Source organism: Pan troglodytes, chromosome 16 (assembly GCF_028858775.2).
Source record: "Pan troglodytes isolate AG18354 chromosome 16, NHGRI_mPanTro3-v2.0_pri, whole genome shotgun sequence".
Taxonomy (NCBI): Eukaryota; Metazoa; Chordata; class Mammalia; order Primates; family Hominidae; genus Pan; species Pan troglodytes.
In genome coordinates this window covers 74,671,423-74,686,413 of record NC_072414.2, presented here as the reverse complement: position 1 = coordinate 74,686,413, position 14,991 = coordinate 74,671,423, and the positions used below count along the sequence as shown (strand labels likewise).

General features: G+C 38.5%; 1 protein-coding gene and 1 long non-coding RNA gene across 8 annotated transcripts in view; one reads left to right on the top strand and one right to left on the bottom strand.

Moving 5' to 3' along the window:
• Nucleotides 1–14,991, top strand: part of ADAMTSL3 (ADAMTS like 3) — a 390,466-nt gene that overhangs the window by 278,746 nt on the left and 96,729 nt on the right. For all 7 annotated transcript variants that reach the window (XM_009429726.5, XM_016927318.4, XM_024349337.3 and 4 more), the window contains 2 exons: nt 9,386–9,578; nt 9,691–9,870. In XM_009429726.5, coding sequence (XP_009428001.4) covers nt 9,386–9,578; nt 9,691–9,870 — 373 coding nt within the window. The remainder of the gene's footprint in view (nt 1–9,385; nt 9,579–9,690; nt 9,871–14,991) is intronic.
• LOC107968403 (uncharacterized) lies at nt 9,865–13,641 on the bottom strand. The gene is made up of 3 exons (XR_001709541.4): nt 12,381–13,641; nt 11,222–11,352; nt 9,865–11,094 (listed from the first exon to the last, which is right to left on the bottom strand). It is a non-coding gene; the product is annotated as an uncharacterized LOC107968403 (long non-coding RNA).

Sequence of the window (14,991 nt, the reverse complement as noted above, 5' to 3'; positions counted from 1 at the left end):
TGAACCATCTGAAACTTTCTATTTGGTCAAAAATGGTCAAATATTGGCAGTTTATATGGTTCCACTAATAGAATATCTAGAAGTTAAAAATACAGTGATTGAAATTCAAAAGTTATGTGCTGGAGTAAACAGGTAAAATGGAAGAGAGAGCTGAAAAAATTACCCAGAATAAAGCATGGAGAATACATAAAATATGTAAAATATCCACAAAAGGTAGATACAGAGGAAATATTGAGAAGGTTTATCATATATAAAAATGGAGTTTCAAAAAGAAAACAAGAGGTGGCATTTTTCCCCTGCTCTACAGGTCTGTGGAACTTTAACCAAGAGGGGGTGATATAGGATATCTTGCAGAAGAAATTTCTAAGAAGCAAAGCATTCAAGAGGTGACTTGGGTGCTCTAAAAAGCATTTAGTTTTATGCATTCACAAAGAGATGATTTGGAATTGGAACTTATGTTTAAAAGGGAAGCAGAGCATAAAAGTTTAGAAAATTTGCAGCCTGACAATGCAATAGAAAAGAAAAACCCATTTTCTGAGGAGAAATTCAAGGCTGCTGCAAAAATTTGTATAAGTAACAAGGAGCCAAATGTTAATTGCCAAGACAATGGGGGAAATGTCTCCAGGGCACGTCAGTGGTTTTCATGGCAGCCCCTCCCATCACAGGCCCAGAGGCCTAGGAGGAAAGGATGGTTTCATGCTCTAGTCCCAGGGCCTTTGCTGCTTTGTGCAGTCTCAGGACTTGGTGCCCTGCATCCCAGGCATGGCTAAAATGAGCCAACATACAGCTCAGTCCATTGCTTCAGAGGGTGCAAGCCCCAAGCCTTGGTGGCTTCCACGTGATGTTGGGCCTGCAGGTGCACAGAAGTCAAAAATCGAGGTTTGGGAGCCTCTGCCTAGATTTCAGAGGATGTCCAGGCAGAAGTTTGCTGTAAGGGTGGAGCCTTCATGGAGAACCTCTGCTGGGGCAATACAGAAGAGAAATGTGGGGTCAGAATCCCTACACAGAGTCCCCAGTGGGACACTGCCTAGTGGAGGTGTGAGAAGAGGGCCACTATCCTCCAGACCCCAGAATGGTAGATCCACTGACAGCTTGCACTGTGTTCCTGAAAAAGCTGCAGACAACGCCAGCCCATGAAAGCAGCTGGGAGGGGGGGCTGTACCCTGCAAAGCCACAAGGGCAGAGCTTTCCAAGACCATGGGAGCCCATCTCTTGCATCAGTGTGACCTGCATGCGAGACACGAAGTCAAAAGGAGATCATTTCAGAGCTTTCAGATTTTACTGCCCAGCTAAATTTTAGACTTGCATGGGCCCTGTAGCCCCTTCATTTGGTCCAATTTCTCCCATTTGGAATGGATGTATTTACACAATGCCTATACCCCCATTATATCTAGGAAGTAACTAACTTGATTTTCATTTTACAGGCTTATAGGCACAGGGGACTTGCCTTGTCTCAGATGAGACTTTGGACTTGGACTTTTAGGCCAATGCTGGAATGAATTAAAGCTTTGGGGACTGTGGGAAGGCATGATTGGTTTTGAAATGTGAAATGCACATGAGATTCGCGAGAGGGGATGAAATGATATGGTTAGGCTTTGTGTCCCCACCCAAATATCATCTTAAATTGTAATCCCCATAATCCGCATGTGTCAAGGGAGAGACCAGGTGGAGATAATTGAATGCAGTAATGAAAATTAAACTCCTTTCTCCAGAACTTAATAAGTAAAATAATTCATCCAAAAATACCCCCAAAAATATGCTAAGAAAAGAGAATCACATCAACAAATGATTGGATAAAGAAAATATGGTATATGTACACAATGGAATACTATTCGGCCATAAAAAAGAATGAAATCTTGTCTTTTGCAGCAACATGGATGGAACTGGAGGCCATTATCTTAAGTGAAATAACTCAGAAGTCGAAAGTCAAATTTCACATGTTCTCACTTACAGGTGGGAGCTAAATAATGTGAACCCATGAACATAGAGTGTGGAATAGAATTTGGAGACTCAGACAGGTGGGAGGAGGGTAAAGGATGAGAAATTACCTAATAGGTACAATGTACATTATTCTGGTGTTGGTTGCAGGGAAAGTCCAGACTTTATCACTTTGCAATATATCCATGTAACGAAATTACACTTGTACCCCTTACATTTCTACAAATTCAATTTTGAAAAAGAAGAGAGAATCATATTAAATTCTCCCACTTTTTAAGTAAAAAAATAGCGGTAATACCCAGTGGTGACAGATTCAGAAAAAAGTTAGGAAATGTTCTTGTAGATAAGCGTCTGTCATTCTGATGGATCATGACTAGTGCATTCACTTGTGATTCCTTTGCCTTTAAAAAAGAATGATATTAAAAGAAAAAATAAGTGCCTTATACTGTGAAAAATGATAAAAAGGACTTCATGATTCTAAAAAGAAAAAAGAGACTTATCAAAGAGATAATAACAGGGAATATTTCAGAATTAATGAAAAAATATGAAACCTAAGAATTGGGAGTCACAGCAAATCCCAAACAGGGAAAAAAAAAATACACAGTCAGATACATTGTTGTTAAACTTTAGAACTCTAAAGACAAAGAAAATCTCAAAGTCAGAGATATAGAAAAGATCCAGGAAAGGAACAATAACAAAAACTGACATTTTTCCTCATGAGAAATAATGAAGCATTATCTTCAAATGGCTCAGAAAAAAAATTCACTGTCAGCCTAGAATTGTATACTTATTAAAACATTTTAAAGATGAAATAGGGATATTTTCAGATTGTAATAGTATCTCCTTATGCAGCAGGTGTCAACAAAGTAGTCTTATAGTAAGGTTATATGACAATTAAATGAGTTAATACATATACTTTAAAAAGAGCTTGGCACATCATAGGTAATCAATAAATATTTACTAATATTATGTTAAGTATTCTAGGTGAACAAAACCAGGAAATTGCACTATCAGCAAATTTTCACTAAAGACAATTTTAAAGAATGTATTCATTAAGCAGGAAAATGATCCCAGAAGGAAGGTCTGAGATATAAGAATGAATGATGACCGAAGTATATTGTAAAGATATTTAATCTAAAAAAGTTTATTGACTATGGAAATCAATAATAGTTTCTGATTTATCAATTTGAAAAAAGAAATATTGTCCAACAAAACCTTGTAAAACTCAGAGAGATTGATTAATTAAAGTGCTTTAGGCCCTTATACCATTTGTTAAGATGGAAATGATTTTGGTTAAGTCTAGAGTTGTTAAATAGGGCCTTTAAAATTCTAAGGGTAAACCTAAAAATAAAATATAGCAGAGGGGAAAACAGAATAAAAAGTATAACAAGCAAAATAAATGCTCACAAAAACACAGGAAATAATTAGAATGAGAAGAATGGAAAAGTCAGGAAAAACAGAATTCTTAACAATAGTAACAGATGAAAGTAGTTCAAGATAGCTGAGAAATCCTTTCATCTTGATCAATAAAAGGATAGACATACTGAACAACTCTAGACTTTTGTTATAAACATTTATAGTTATGCTATAAAAACCCTGGAAGCTAACCTAGGAAATAACATTCTATACATAGGCCCTGGCAAAGATTTCATGACAAAGATGCCAAAAGCAATTGTGACAAAAACAAAAATTGACAAATGAGACGTAATTAAACTAAAGAGCTTCTGCACAGCAAAAGAAACTATCAACAGAGTAAATAGCCAACCTACAGAATCAGAGAAAATATTAGCAAACTATGCATCCAGTGAAAGCTTAATATCTAGAATCTGTAAGAAACTTAAACAAATTCAGCCAAAAACCAAAAATCCCTTTAAAAAGTGGGCAAATGATGTGAACAGACACTTTGCAAAAGAAGACCTCCATGTGGCCAACAAGCATATGAAAACATGCTCAACATCACTAATCACTAGAGAAATGCAAATCAAAACCATAGCGAGATACCATCTCTCACCAGTCAGATGGCTATTATTAAAAAGTCAAAAAATTACAGATGCTGGTGAGGTTGCAGAGAAAATAGAACATTTATACGCTGCTGGTGGGAATGTAAATTAATTCAGCTATTGTGGAAAGCAGTGTGGCAATTTCTCAAAGAACTTAAAAAAAATTACCGTTTGACCCAGCAATTTCATTATTGGGTATATATCCCAAGAATTATAAATCATTCTACCATAAAGACACATGCACACGTATGTTCACCGCAGCACTATTCACAATAGCAAAGACGTGAAATCAATGTAAATACGCATCAACAGTAGAATGGATTTTTAAAAATGTACATATACACCATGGAATATTATGCAGCCATAGAAAAAGAATGAGATCATGTCCTTTGCAGCAAGATGAATGGAACTAGAGATCATTACCTTAAGTGAACTAATGCAGGAACAGAAAACCAAATACCGCATGTTCTCATTTATAAGTAGAAGCTAAATATTGAGAATACATCAACACAAAGAAGGGAACAACAGACATCAGGGTCTACTTGAGGGTGGAAGGTTGGAGAAGGGAGAGGATTGAAAAAGTACCTACCAGGTACTATGCTTATTTATATGGGTGATGAAATAATCTGTACACCAAATGCCTATGACATGCAATTTACCTATATAACAAACCTGCACATGTACCTAAAATAAAATGTTTAAAAATTATCATTGCGTATGTTAAAAGTCAAGGATCAGTGCTAAATGAATAGAAATACTAATTTATGTATTGATTTTGTCTTTTTGCATGTTAATTGAATGTAAAATTTCTAGAATTCAAAAATAATCTAAAACTTGTATCACCTTATATTAATCAGGGTTCCTAGGTATAAGCAGTATAAACTAATTGTGCTTAACTTGAGCTAATAATAAACTTACTAGAAAGATGCTAAGTGGTCCACAAAAATAATAGGCTGGATAACTAAGTTTATAAATTTTTCAGGAGCTAAGGGAGATTAAATTGAAAGAAAACACAAAGTCATACCAAAGTCATGTCTGGTTAAGTATTTCTGGACTCTTGTGGCCATTACTCTCACTAAACTTTTTACAATGATGCACTCACCACCAATGCCTGGTCCCATATACCACTTCCACTCAGTGGTGGGCCACTGCTGGTCACATCTAACTATATGACTTTGCAGATAGATAATGTCCCCTTTATAATAAGCAGCTTGTCACATGGTCATCTGATGGGTCATGGTCAGGCGTTCCACCATGGTCAGGTGTTTAGTATCTAAAAACGCCTAGAACTAGGCTAGAGCTATTTTATAGGAGGAGCATTGCTACCCTTTAAAAGGGCAGATTTTATGTTATGTAAACTGTATCTCAATAAAGCTGTCATTTTAAAAAAAGCATTTCACAGCTAAGACATTTAATTTTTTGTTACAGTTACATTTTCTTTTGGGTGCAAGTTTTTTCTCTGGAGTTGGCAATCTCCTTACTTTTCTTTTGTTTGCCTAATTTCAATGATCCCATCATTAACTTATTCTCAAAATCTCTATCAGAGTTTATTCTCTCAGTACATTCAAATATATATTTTGTTTTTTATTACATATTCTGTTTCGTAACTTTCTTAGTGCTTTAGCACTGTGTGTTTACATTGATTTCTGGTCAACTGAGATGTTTCATTTGTATGGGGGAATGTCTTACCCTTATGTCTTTCTTTAACTGGTATTGCTATTTTTTGTAACAAAGGGGTGCTCAATTAGATATTTTGCTCTATTCTCCAGCCCTCTCTCACCTTCCCACCCACAAGCCCTTGCTTTTTTGGATGCGCTAATTCAAATTAAAAATGTTTTTTATCATGAATATCTGTTAACATTTACAAATGTTTTTCTGTCTCTATTGAAATGATCATATGAATTTTTTCTTATAGTTTGCTATGTCGTAGACACTGATTGATTTTCCAAGGTTGAACCAATTTTGCCTTCCTAGAATAAACCCAGATTGGTCACCATGTAACATTATTTTTCACTTTATCACTTGATTGCTAATATTTTACTTAGGATTTTTAAATCTGTTTATGAGTGACATTGGCTTAAATGAGTTGGGAAGTTCTTCTTCTTCTTTTTTTTTTTGAGAGTTTATATAAGGTTGGAATTGTTTATGCCTTAAATGTTTAGTAGAATTTCACCAAGGAAGCCATCTGACATGGAGTTTTTTAGATACTTTAAATAACAAATTTAACTTAATAGATATAAGACTATTCCGATTTCTCTTCATTTGTGTGTTAGTTTTGATAAGTTGGTTTTTGTAGGAATTTTTTCAGTTCATGTAAACTTTCAAATTTATTGACATAATGTTTTTCATTACTTATTGTACTTTTTTTATGCCACAATGTCCCTCCTTGAATTCCTGATTTTATAATGTGTGCCTTCTCTCTTTTTTCTTCATATTTTATCAATAATTTATTAATCTTGTTAGTCTTTTGAAGGACCAACTTTTTTTTTTTTTTAGACAGAGTCTTGCTCTGTCACCCAGGCTGGAGTGCAGTGGCCTGATCTCGGCTCACTGAAAGCTCCACCTCCTGGGTTCAAGCAGTTCTCATGCCTCAGCCTACCAAGTAGCTGGGATTACAGGCGTGCACCACCACACCCAGCAAATTTTTGTGTTTTCAGTGGCGATAGGGTTTCACCATGTTGGCCAGGCTGGTCTTGAACTCCTGACCTCAGGTGACCCGCCCACCTCAGCCTCCCAAAGTGATGGGATTACAGGCATGAGCCACCGCACCCCGCCAGGACCAACTTTTTGTTTCATTTTCTAATTCATTCATTTTATTCTCATGTTTATTGTTTCCTTTCTTCTACTTTTTTGGGATGTAATTGCTATTCTTTTTTTAACCTCTTGAAATGGTTACTTAGATTATTATTGTCAAACTTTTTTAATATATCATTTAAGGCTATTGATTTTCTTCTAATCATGGCTTTAGCTAAATTCCACAAATTTTGACATTTGATATTTCTATTAATGTGCATTTAAAAATACTATTTACTTTCCCTTGTGATTTCTTCTTTGGCCCATGGGCAATTTAGAAGATTACAGCATAATTTCTAAGTATTTGGGCTTTATCTAATTTAGTTCCACTGTGGTCAGAAAATATACTGAATTAGTCACCTCACACTGCCATAACAAAATACCATAAGGGTGGCTTCAAAGACAGAACTTTATTTTCTCACAGTCTGGAGGCTGGAAAGTCCAAGACTAAAGGGTTCAGTTTTTGGTGAGGGCTCTCTTCCTGACTTTCAGACAGCAGATGTCTTGCTGTGTCCTCACATGGTGGAGAGAGAGCAAGCTCCCTAGTGTCTCTTTTTACAAAGGCACTAATCCCATCATGAGGGCACCACTCTCATGTCCCCATCTAACCCTAATTACCTCTCAAAGGTCCCATCTCTAAATACCATCATGCTGGGGTTTAGGGCTTCAACATTTGAATTTGTTGGTGACCCAAACCTTCAGACCACATCACAGACCCTGTATTGTTTTAATCTGTTGATTAATTTGCTTCTTTTTTACTTAGAATTTATACTTTCATTTAGGATTTAGGATATATAACCACATGCAAAAGTTTGCTTTATATATATCTGTCAGCTTTTGTGTTCAGATTTTTTCTAGCTTTATAATATGCATAAAATAAAATATTTTCATCTTCTTATTTTGGAACATTTAAGATAATATGGGAATTCACCTGTTTCTTGAAAATTTGTAGGACTTGACCACAAAACTAGTGAGGTCCAGTCCCTTTCTTGAATGGAACTTTTGTAATTCCTTAGAAAGTTATCTATTTTACCCATATTTTCAAATATATTATTAAATCTCCTATATTCTTATTAATGTCTGCCTTGTTAATATGCCAAGGGTTTAGCAAAGTATTTTAAAGATTTTAAATTTTTTAATTTTTTTGTCCATTTTTCCTATACTTCATAGCTCATGCTTTTTACAAGTTTATGTTTTATATTTAATCTCCATACTTGTATGATTATATTTTCATTGTGAAATTTTTCCTTTATAAATAAAACTTTTATTCTTTTGTCCTATTATATCTGCATTAAATACTATTTTTCATTTTCTTTTTATTTATACAAGTAGGAGGTGTTTATAATAGAAAATTAGAAAAGAGAAAAACTGAGAGTCATTTTTAGATTAAATACTAATTAATTTTTTCAGAGAAATAATTTTTTTCCAATATGAGTGCTTATTTTAATAAAAATCAGAGAAAAAATCAGCAAGAATAAAGAAAATAAAAATCCTATAGTTAGATATCATCACTGGCAACATTTTAATGAATAATTATTCAGATTTTTTTTTGCATGCATTTATAAATGCATAAAAAATAGGATTATACTCTACAAATTATTTTATGACCTTTTCTTTTCTATTAAAATATATCATGACTGTATTTCTATGTTAATAACTATACATCTACTTTATTATTTTAATGGCTGCTAGCATTGTGCTGTATGAATGGACAATTATTTTCTGCTTTATTGTTAAACATTTATATGATTTCCTTCCATTTTGTAAAATGTAATTCAATTTAATTTTTGTGTGTGTGCTATTATTACACACTACCCTGGAGCCAGCATCCTTTTATGAACATTTTAAACATTTAAAAATGGTTTCCTCGTGATGTATCTCTACAGTAACTAGTGAAGAATTCATGTTTGCTAATTAAATATCCACAAATTAAAATAACCATAATGTGTAATTTTTCAGCCATCAGATGGGCAGAGAATTTTCTCAATGATATTCCCCAGTGTGGTTAGGGGTGTGGGCAACTAGGTGCTCTCAAATGCTTCTGGTGAGAGTGTAAATTGGGAGAATCTTCCTTGAAGGCAACTTGGAAATATGTGTCGAAAGCAGCTGCCCTGGTTTTTCATTTTTACAGATGTTTTATGAGAAAACCTGATTTTTCCAAGATCTTATTGGAAAGGAATCACATTATATATATGTTGTAAATCCAATCCTAACATTAAAGAATTTTCTTAGGGATATTCCAAATAATGAAGCCAGGTGCCCCGAAGATTTCCTGAAGTGTGCTTTTAAACATTTAAAATTTCTTTTGACACCTATATAAATCATCATTGCCTTGGGGCTCCATTCAAAACAAAACCAGGATTTTATTTTTGATATATAGTGGTAGGACAGGATGGGAACAGATCTGCTGCTTTTTACTCTGGACTTTCCCAAATGGGAAAGATCTTTAAACACTTTCCTGACATTTCTTGCCTTTAAATACTATATTTCTGTGTTTTAATTGCGTATATTGATGGAGATGCTGTGACTGTAGAATCTGTATACAGGGTGTGAAGTCTGGAAGCCCAGAGGAGAGCCTCACGTTGTTCATGCTCTGATGGTTGCACGTTGGTTTATTGGACTGTTCAACTTTCCCCACTTGTTTTCTGTTTTAGGTGGCATGTGGGCTCTTGGGGGCCCTGCTCAGCTACCTGTGGAGTTGGAATTCAGACCCGAGATGTGTACTGCCTGCACCCAGGGGAGACCCCTGCCCCTCCTGAGGAGTGCCGAGATGAAAAGCCCCATGCTTTACAAGCATGCAATCAGTTTGACTGCCCTCCTGGCTGGCACATTGAAGAATGGCAGCAGGTAGGGCAGGCTGGCCACTCCAGGGCCCTCTGTGATTGACTGTGAGAGGCCCTGCACTGCACTAACATAGAGTGGGCCAAGCCTGCCGCCTCACCCCCTCTTGTCTTCTTAGTGTTCCAGGACTTGTGGCGGGGGAACTCAGAATAGAAGAGTCACCTGTCGGCAGCTGCTAACGGATGGCAGCTTTTTGAATCTCTCAGATGAATTGTGCCAAGGACCCAAGGCATCGTCTCACAAGTCCTGTGCCAGGACAGACTGTCCTCCACATTTAGCTGTGGGAGACTGGTCGAAGGTAAGGGCCAGGCTCAACTTTATAGTCCCTTCTTTTCTGCCCCTCCTTTGTTTCAGCTTCTAAATATTTCCACAAGATCAGGCTGGAACTACTGTGAGATGAGTATGGGTCCTAGGGGGCCACATTTAAGGAGGTGCTCCCTCACTCTCGGGTTTGTGCAAGTTCCGTAGTCCAGGCCTGCACACAATGATTCATTTCCAGTTTTTACTCAGTATTATTCAAAGTGTTATCATCATCATTCTCCCAAACCAGCCCCTTCTTTTGGAACTACCAGGATCATAGTATCCCAGGATAAACTCAAAATCACTTTGGTTCCTCTCTTCCTTGTGTCCTTAATCATTCATTAAGCCCCGTCATTCCAACATTGTGAACATCTTCCATGCCTTAACTTCCTCTATGTTCTGTCACTTATGCTGTTAATTTTACCCTTCATCATGGCAAGCTTGAATTAGTGCAGTGAGTAGAATTCTAGCAGATCGTTTCAGTGCTGGCAGGGCTTGACCCAGTCTAGTAATGAAGCCTTATTTTTCAGGTGGGGGAAATTAAATCCCAATAGCTGAGGTAAGCTGCCTAAGCTCCACAGCTGGAAAAGTAGCAGAATCCACTTGTTTTGACTTTATTCCAAGAGTTCTTTCTGTTATATTACACTGCCCACTTGATCTTTCTGTATTACTCTCCCATCTCCAGACTAGCTAACATCCCATAGTGTTCCTATCACTGTGTCCATCAAGTCTCCAGCTTGTTCAGAATCTTCCATAAGTCTGATTGCTTGCAAAATCAAGTACAGTAGTCCCCGTTTATTCACAGGGAATACAGTCCAAGACCCCTGTGGATGCCTGAAACTGTGGATCATACTGAATTTTATATATCCTATTTTTTTTTATCTGATAACTGAGAAGACTACTTAAGTGACTAATAGGCAGGTAGCATGGATGGAATGATTCATGTCCTGGGCAGATGGAGCAAGATGGTGAGAGATTTCATCACACTACTCAGAACGTCATGCAAACTAAAACTTACAAATTGTTTATTTCTGGAATGTTCTATTTAATATTTTTGGACCACAGTTAACTGTGGAAAGCAAAACCGTGGATAAGAAGGGACTATTGTATATATTCCCCAGAATAGCTGGTAGGGCCTTTCTTGCACTCATGGCTCTCTTACTCCAGTCCTTATTCTTCCAGCCCTTTGCTCCAGTCTTGCTGCATCCTTAACATCTGCAGGCTGAGATTTTAGCACAGATTCCAAAACAGATAATTAGTTATGTTATCAGTGTCTTGTAACGTTCAGACACTGCTAACTGGTATGTATCTTCTTGGAGTGGAGACCCAACCCCAACATCAGAACTAACCTCAAGAAATAAGGAAGGACAGTGAGTGACATTCACAAGCTGCTCTGAGTCCTAGGTTCAGTGCCAGGCATAGTCATGACCTGCTCCTCTCATATCATCCTACGATAGCCCCAGAAGCAGACGTTGTCTCCCTTTTTATAGATGAGAAAAACAGAGGTTCATTCAGATTAAGTAACTTGCCCAAGGACAGAGATAGATTCAAACCCAGGCCTGTGTGACCCAAAATTATTACACATGTATACACTCCTGTCTTTTATGCAAGAGAAAAGGCTTTTGAGTCCAACAGACCCATGCTGGTACCCCAGCTCTAAAGCCTAAATCTGGGTGGCCTTGTTAAATACACCTAACCTCTCTGAGCTTCCGTTTACTTTCGCTAAATGCAATGGTTCTTGTGAGGATAACATAAGATATTTGACATGGCAATGTCTAGTAGAGTAGGCTCCTCCCATTGCCCTTGATAGAAGGTCCACACTTCTGGCTGTAGGTTGGATTAACAGTATTTCTGTACATATATCCAGATGGGATTTTTCCTGTTTTAACTGTGTAGTTTTGTTAAGTGCTAGTATTTTAAAACTGTCTTAACTGAAAACCTACAGGTCATTATCCTCAATCAAGGCCACTGAAGGTCTACATAAACTTTCCCTGAAACCTCAGAAGAAGCCCAAGGAAAGAGATGAACCCATCTCTCCAGGGTCTACAGAGCAGGAGTTGCCCTAGGATCCAGCCACCAATACCCACTTCCTTTATCCAATTCACAAGCAGCTGGAGACAGTGCCAGTGGCCACAGCTCTCCCCGGAAAGTTGCCATACTATAGGTCAATGACTTGAGGGACAGGAGTCCCTCCTGCAGTCAGGTCCTAAACAAAGAGAAAGGCCTGATCCAGGTGAGACCACCACCCCAAAGGAGGGTGGGAAGGACAGGTAGAAGGTCTGTCTGGAGAGCTTTGTGTGCAAAAGTGGGTTTGCTTAATTTTCCTCCTACTTGCACAAGGAACAATAGACGGCCCAAGGGAGAATCATTCTTTTGGGAATTCCTTTGAGACTAGGTCAGGCAGTGGGGGCTGGGCAAAGGTGTTAGAGAGGTGGGTAGCCTGGGTAGGCTAGTGGGTAGGCAGTATTTATTCCATCACCCAGCTAAGCCCCAAGAGTGAAGTCTTACCTTGCCCCATTGTCAGGAGAGATGAAGGTTCCAGTTACTGTTTCCATAAAGTTAGGGACAGAAGGAAGGGCCACAATTTTGTGGGGAGAATCTTGGCATTGTGATGCGTGATTCTCCTTGCTACACTTAGTGTGGCCCAAGGACTAGTCAAATTGACATCAGCAGGGAACTTATAAGAAAAGAGGAATCTCAAGTCCCACCCAGACCTAAGGAATCAGAGTCTGCATTTCAACAAGATCCCTGGGTGTTGTAATGATACACTTGCAGTGTGAGAAGTGTTTCCTTACCTGCCTCTCATTCTTGTTTGGGTGAGTTAGCCCTTACATGTGTCCAAGGTAGGAATGGCCCTGGGTAGTGACTTCTTTGATCAAGTGCTGCCATAACCTAAAGGGAGGAGGCAAGAAAAGGGAAGAACAGCAAAGGGGCAGATATTGAGGAGGAGAAACCAGACAGCTTGTTTCTGGATGCAGCGAGGGAGCACCTAGAACCACTGCCAAGCTCTAAAATACCTCACTTTGCTTCTGTCCTTGCTTCTTTCCTCTAAGAACAAACAGGCCTTCACAGTTCTATCCTGCCTGGTGGAACAAACGGTTGTCACTGGTGTCTTAGAGTGGAGGCTAGTGGTGACATCACCACTTTCCTCCGTGTCCGCTCTCTCAGTGAATAATTGAATTTACAGTTGCCAGTTGCGTATCACTAAAGTAACACCGTTGCACATCTATGTGGGCCCACTTGTGTGTCTTTGCTCTTGTGGCTTTCAAATCCTTGGTCCAACTGTAAGCTTTCCTCTTCTGTGAAGTTTTCCACTTCCTAAAGTCACCCAGCATTTCCTACTTTTAAATCACAGTGACCCTAATTTTTACTGTTTTGCAATGGTAGCTATTTCCTGAGCATCCACATGGTCTTCCCATCTGGTTTATATTGTCCTTGAGGCCAGTGGCCATGGGATTGCCAACAGGTCCTCCAGTTGTTCAGAGGTCTAAGCAAGTAAATACTATTCCTCAACAGTCTTTGCAAAGTCAGAGAAAATCCAAAGTGGTGTTGAAATAGTGATCTTTAGAAGAGCTCAGGTCTGCTAACACAGGAGAGGCAGATCATTCATTGGAGGGGTTTTTGTTGAGACAAAGAAGAAAAGGAAACTTAAGAGGAGGCTACCCATGTGAGCTGGTTTGGACTGGAGGCTGTTTAGTTTCATAGGCAACCATTCATCAGGGCAAAGAGCAAGCTCTTCTGTGCTCCAAGAGGTCAGCCCAAACTCAAACAAGACACTCTGGCTTCCAGTCATGACCTCACATCTAGGAAGCCCCTATCTGGGAGGAAGAGCAAGCGTATACACACGCACAAGAAAACAGAGGCAGCCTCAGCCTGTGACACCAAAAGCCATTGGTGAGGCTTGAGCTCAGTCAGGCTCACAACCTGTTGCACAGAAATTTTAGTTTTCTACTGGATGGAGCTTTCTCCTGTTAGTTAAAATTTCCTCTCATCAGAGTTGCCTTTTTTTTTTTTTTTTGGCAGAGACTCTGATACCAAATTGCCACCCTTCTTAAAGCTTCCTGCCAAACTAGTCCTTCTGCCATGGGATGGCTCACTTGGGGGCAGCCATCCATTTTGTGGTTCTGGATAAGGTCCTTCCACGTTGAAACTGGCCACTAACCCTGGACACAGAAAGGCTGAGCAGCCACGCCAGAATTTCCATTCTTCATGGAGCCAGGCCTCTGGCTTGCAGCCAGAATCTTCCTCTTCCCTGACACTAGCTCTATTCATGACATGTTTAAGCTCTGTCCATTCATTGGCTTATGAGTTTGCCTTGGTTCCTTAGATCTGGACCAAGCCTTAGGCAGAAAGGAGCCTTCAGTTCTTACACTGCTTTTGAAGTTATAAGAAAGGAGCATTGACTCATATCAGGCAATCTTCCCAAATGGTGAATTTCTGTGATCCACATACCCCTTGTAGCCTGTTTTGTGTCCCACCTCTTGGCTGAAATAGCCTCCTTTATTTTCTGTACTTTGATGGAACATTTGATTATTTTGTTTATCTTCACCTTTTTCCTTCATCATGTTTCTTGGTGTTTTTATTTTTTCTACTTATCTGACTATGTCTTTTCTGTTGGCTTCTCTTCTTCCAAATCTCAAAAAGCCCAATATTTGATCCTTTGATTTCCATTGCTACACTTTTCCACTGTGGTTGATTCTGTGTCCTGAATTCTTTAACTCCCATGGGTGATTTTCAATCTCCAGAAAGTCTCTAACCTTCTAACCATGTCTCCAGCTCTCCATCTAGTTTATGTCCTCATCGTGGGAAAGCAAAGGGACAGCCTCTTCACTCTCTCCCAACCACTTCTGCCCACTTCCTGTCTCTGTCCATGTACCACTGTCTTCCAACACTTATGATCATCTCTGAGTTCTTCACCTCCTATATTGTTATTCGTATCTGCCAACTCTTCAACTCTTGAACTATTAATATATCTAATATGCTAAGTAAAAAGGAAAATATCTCTATAACTGAAAAATGTTATAAAGAACAACCCAAGATATGTCCAGGATACATGGATTTTAAAATATGGCATTCCCCGATTTTCCATAGAACTATTAATTACAGCTCGTGAAGGAAG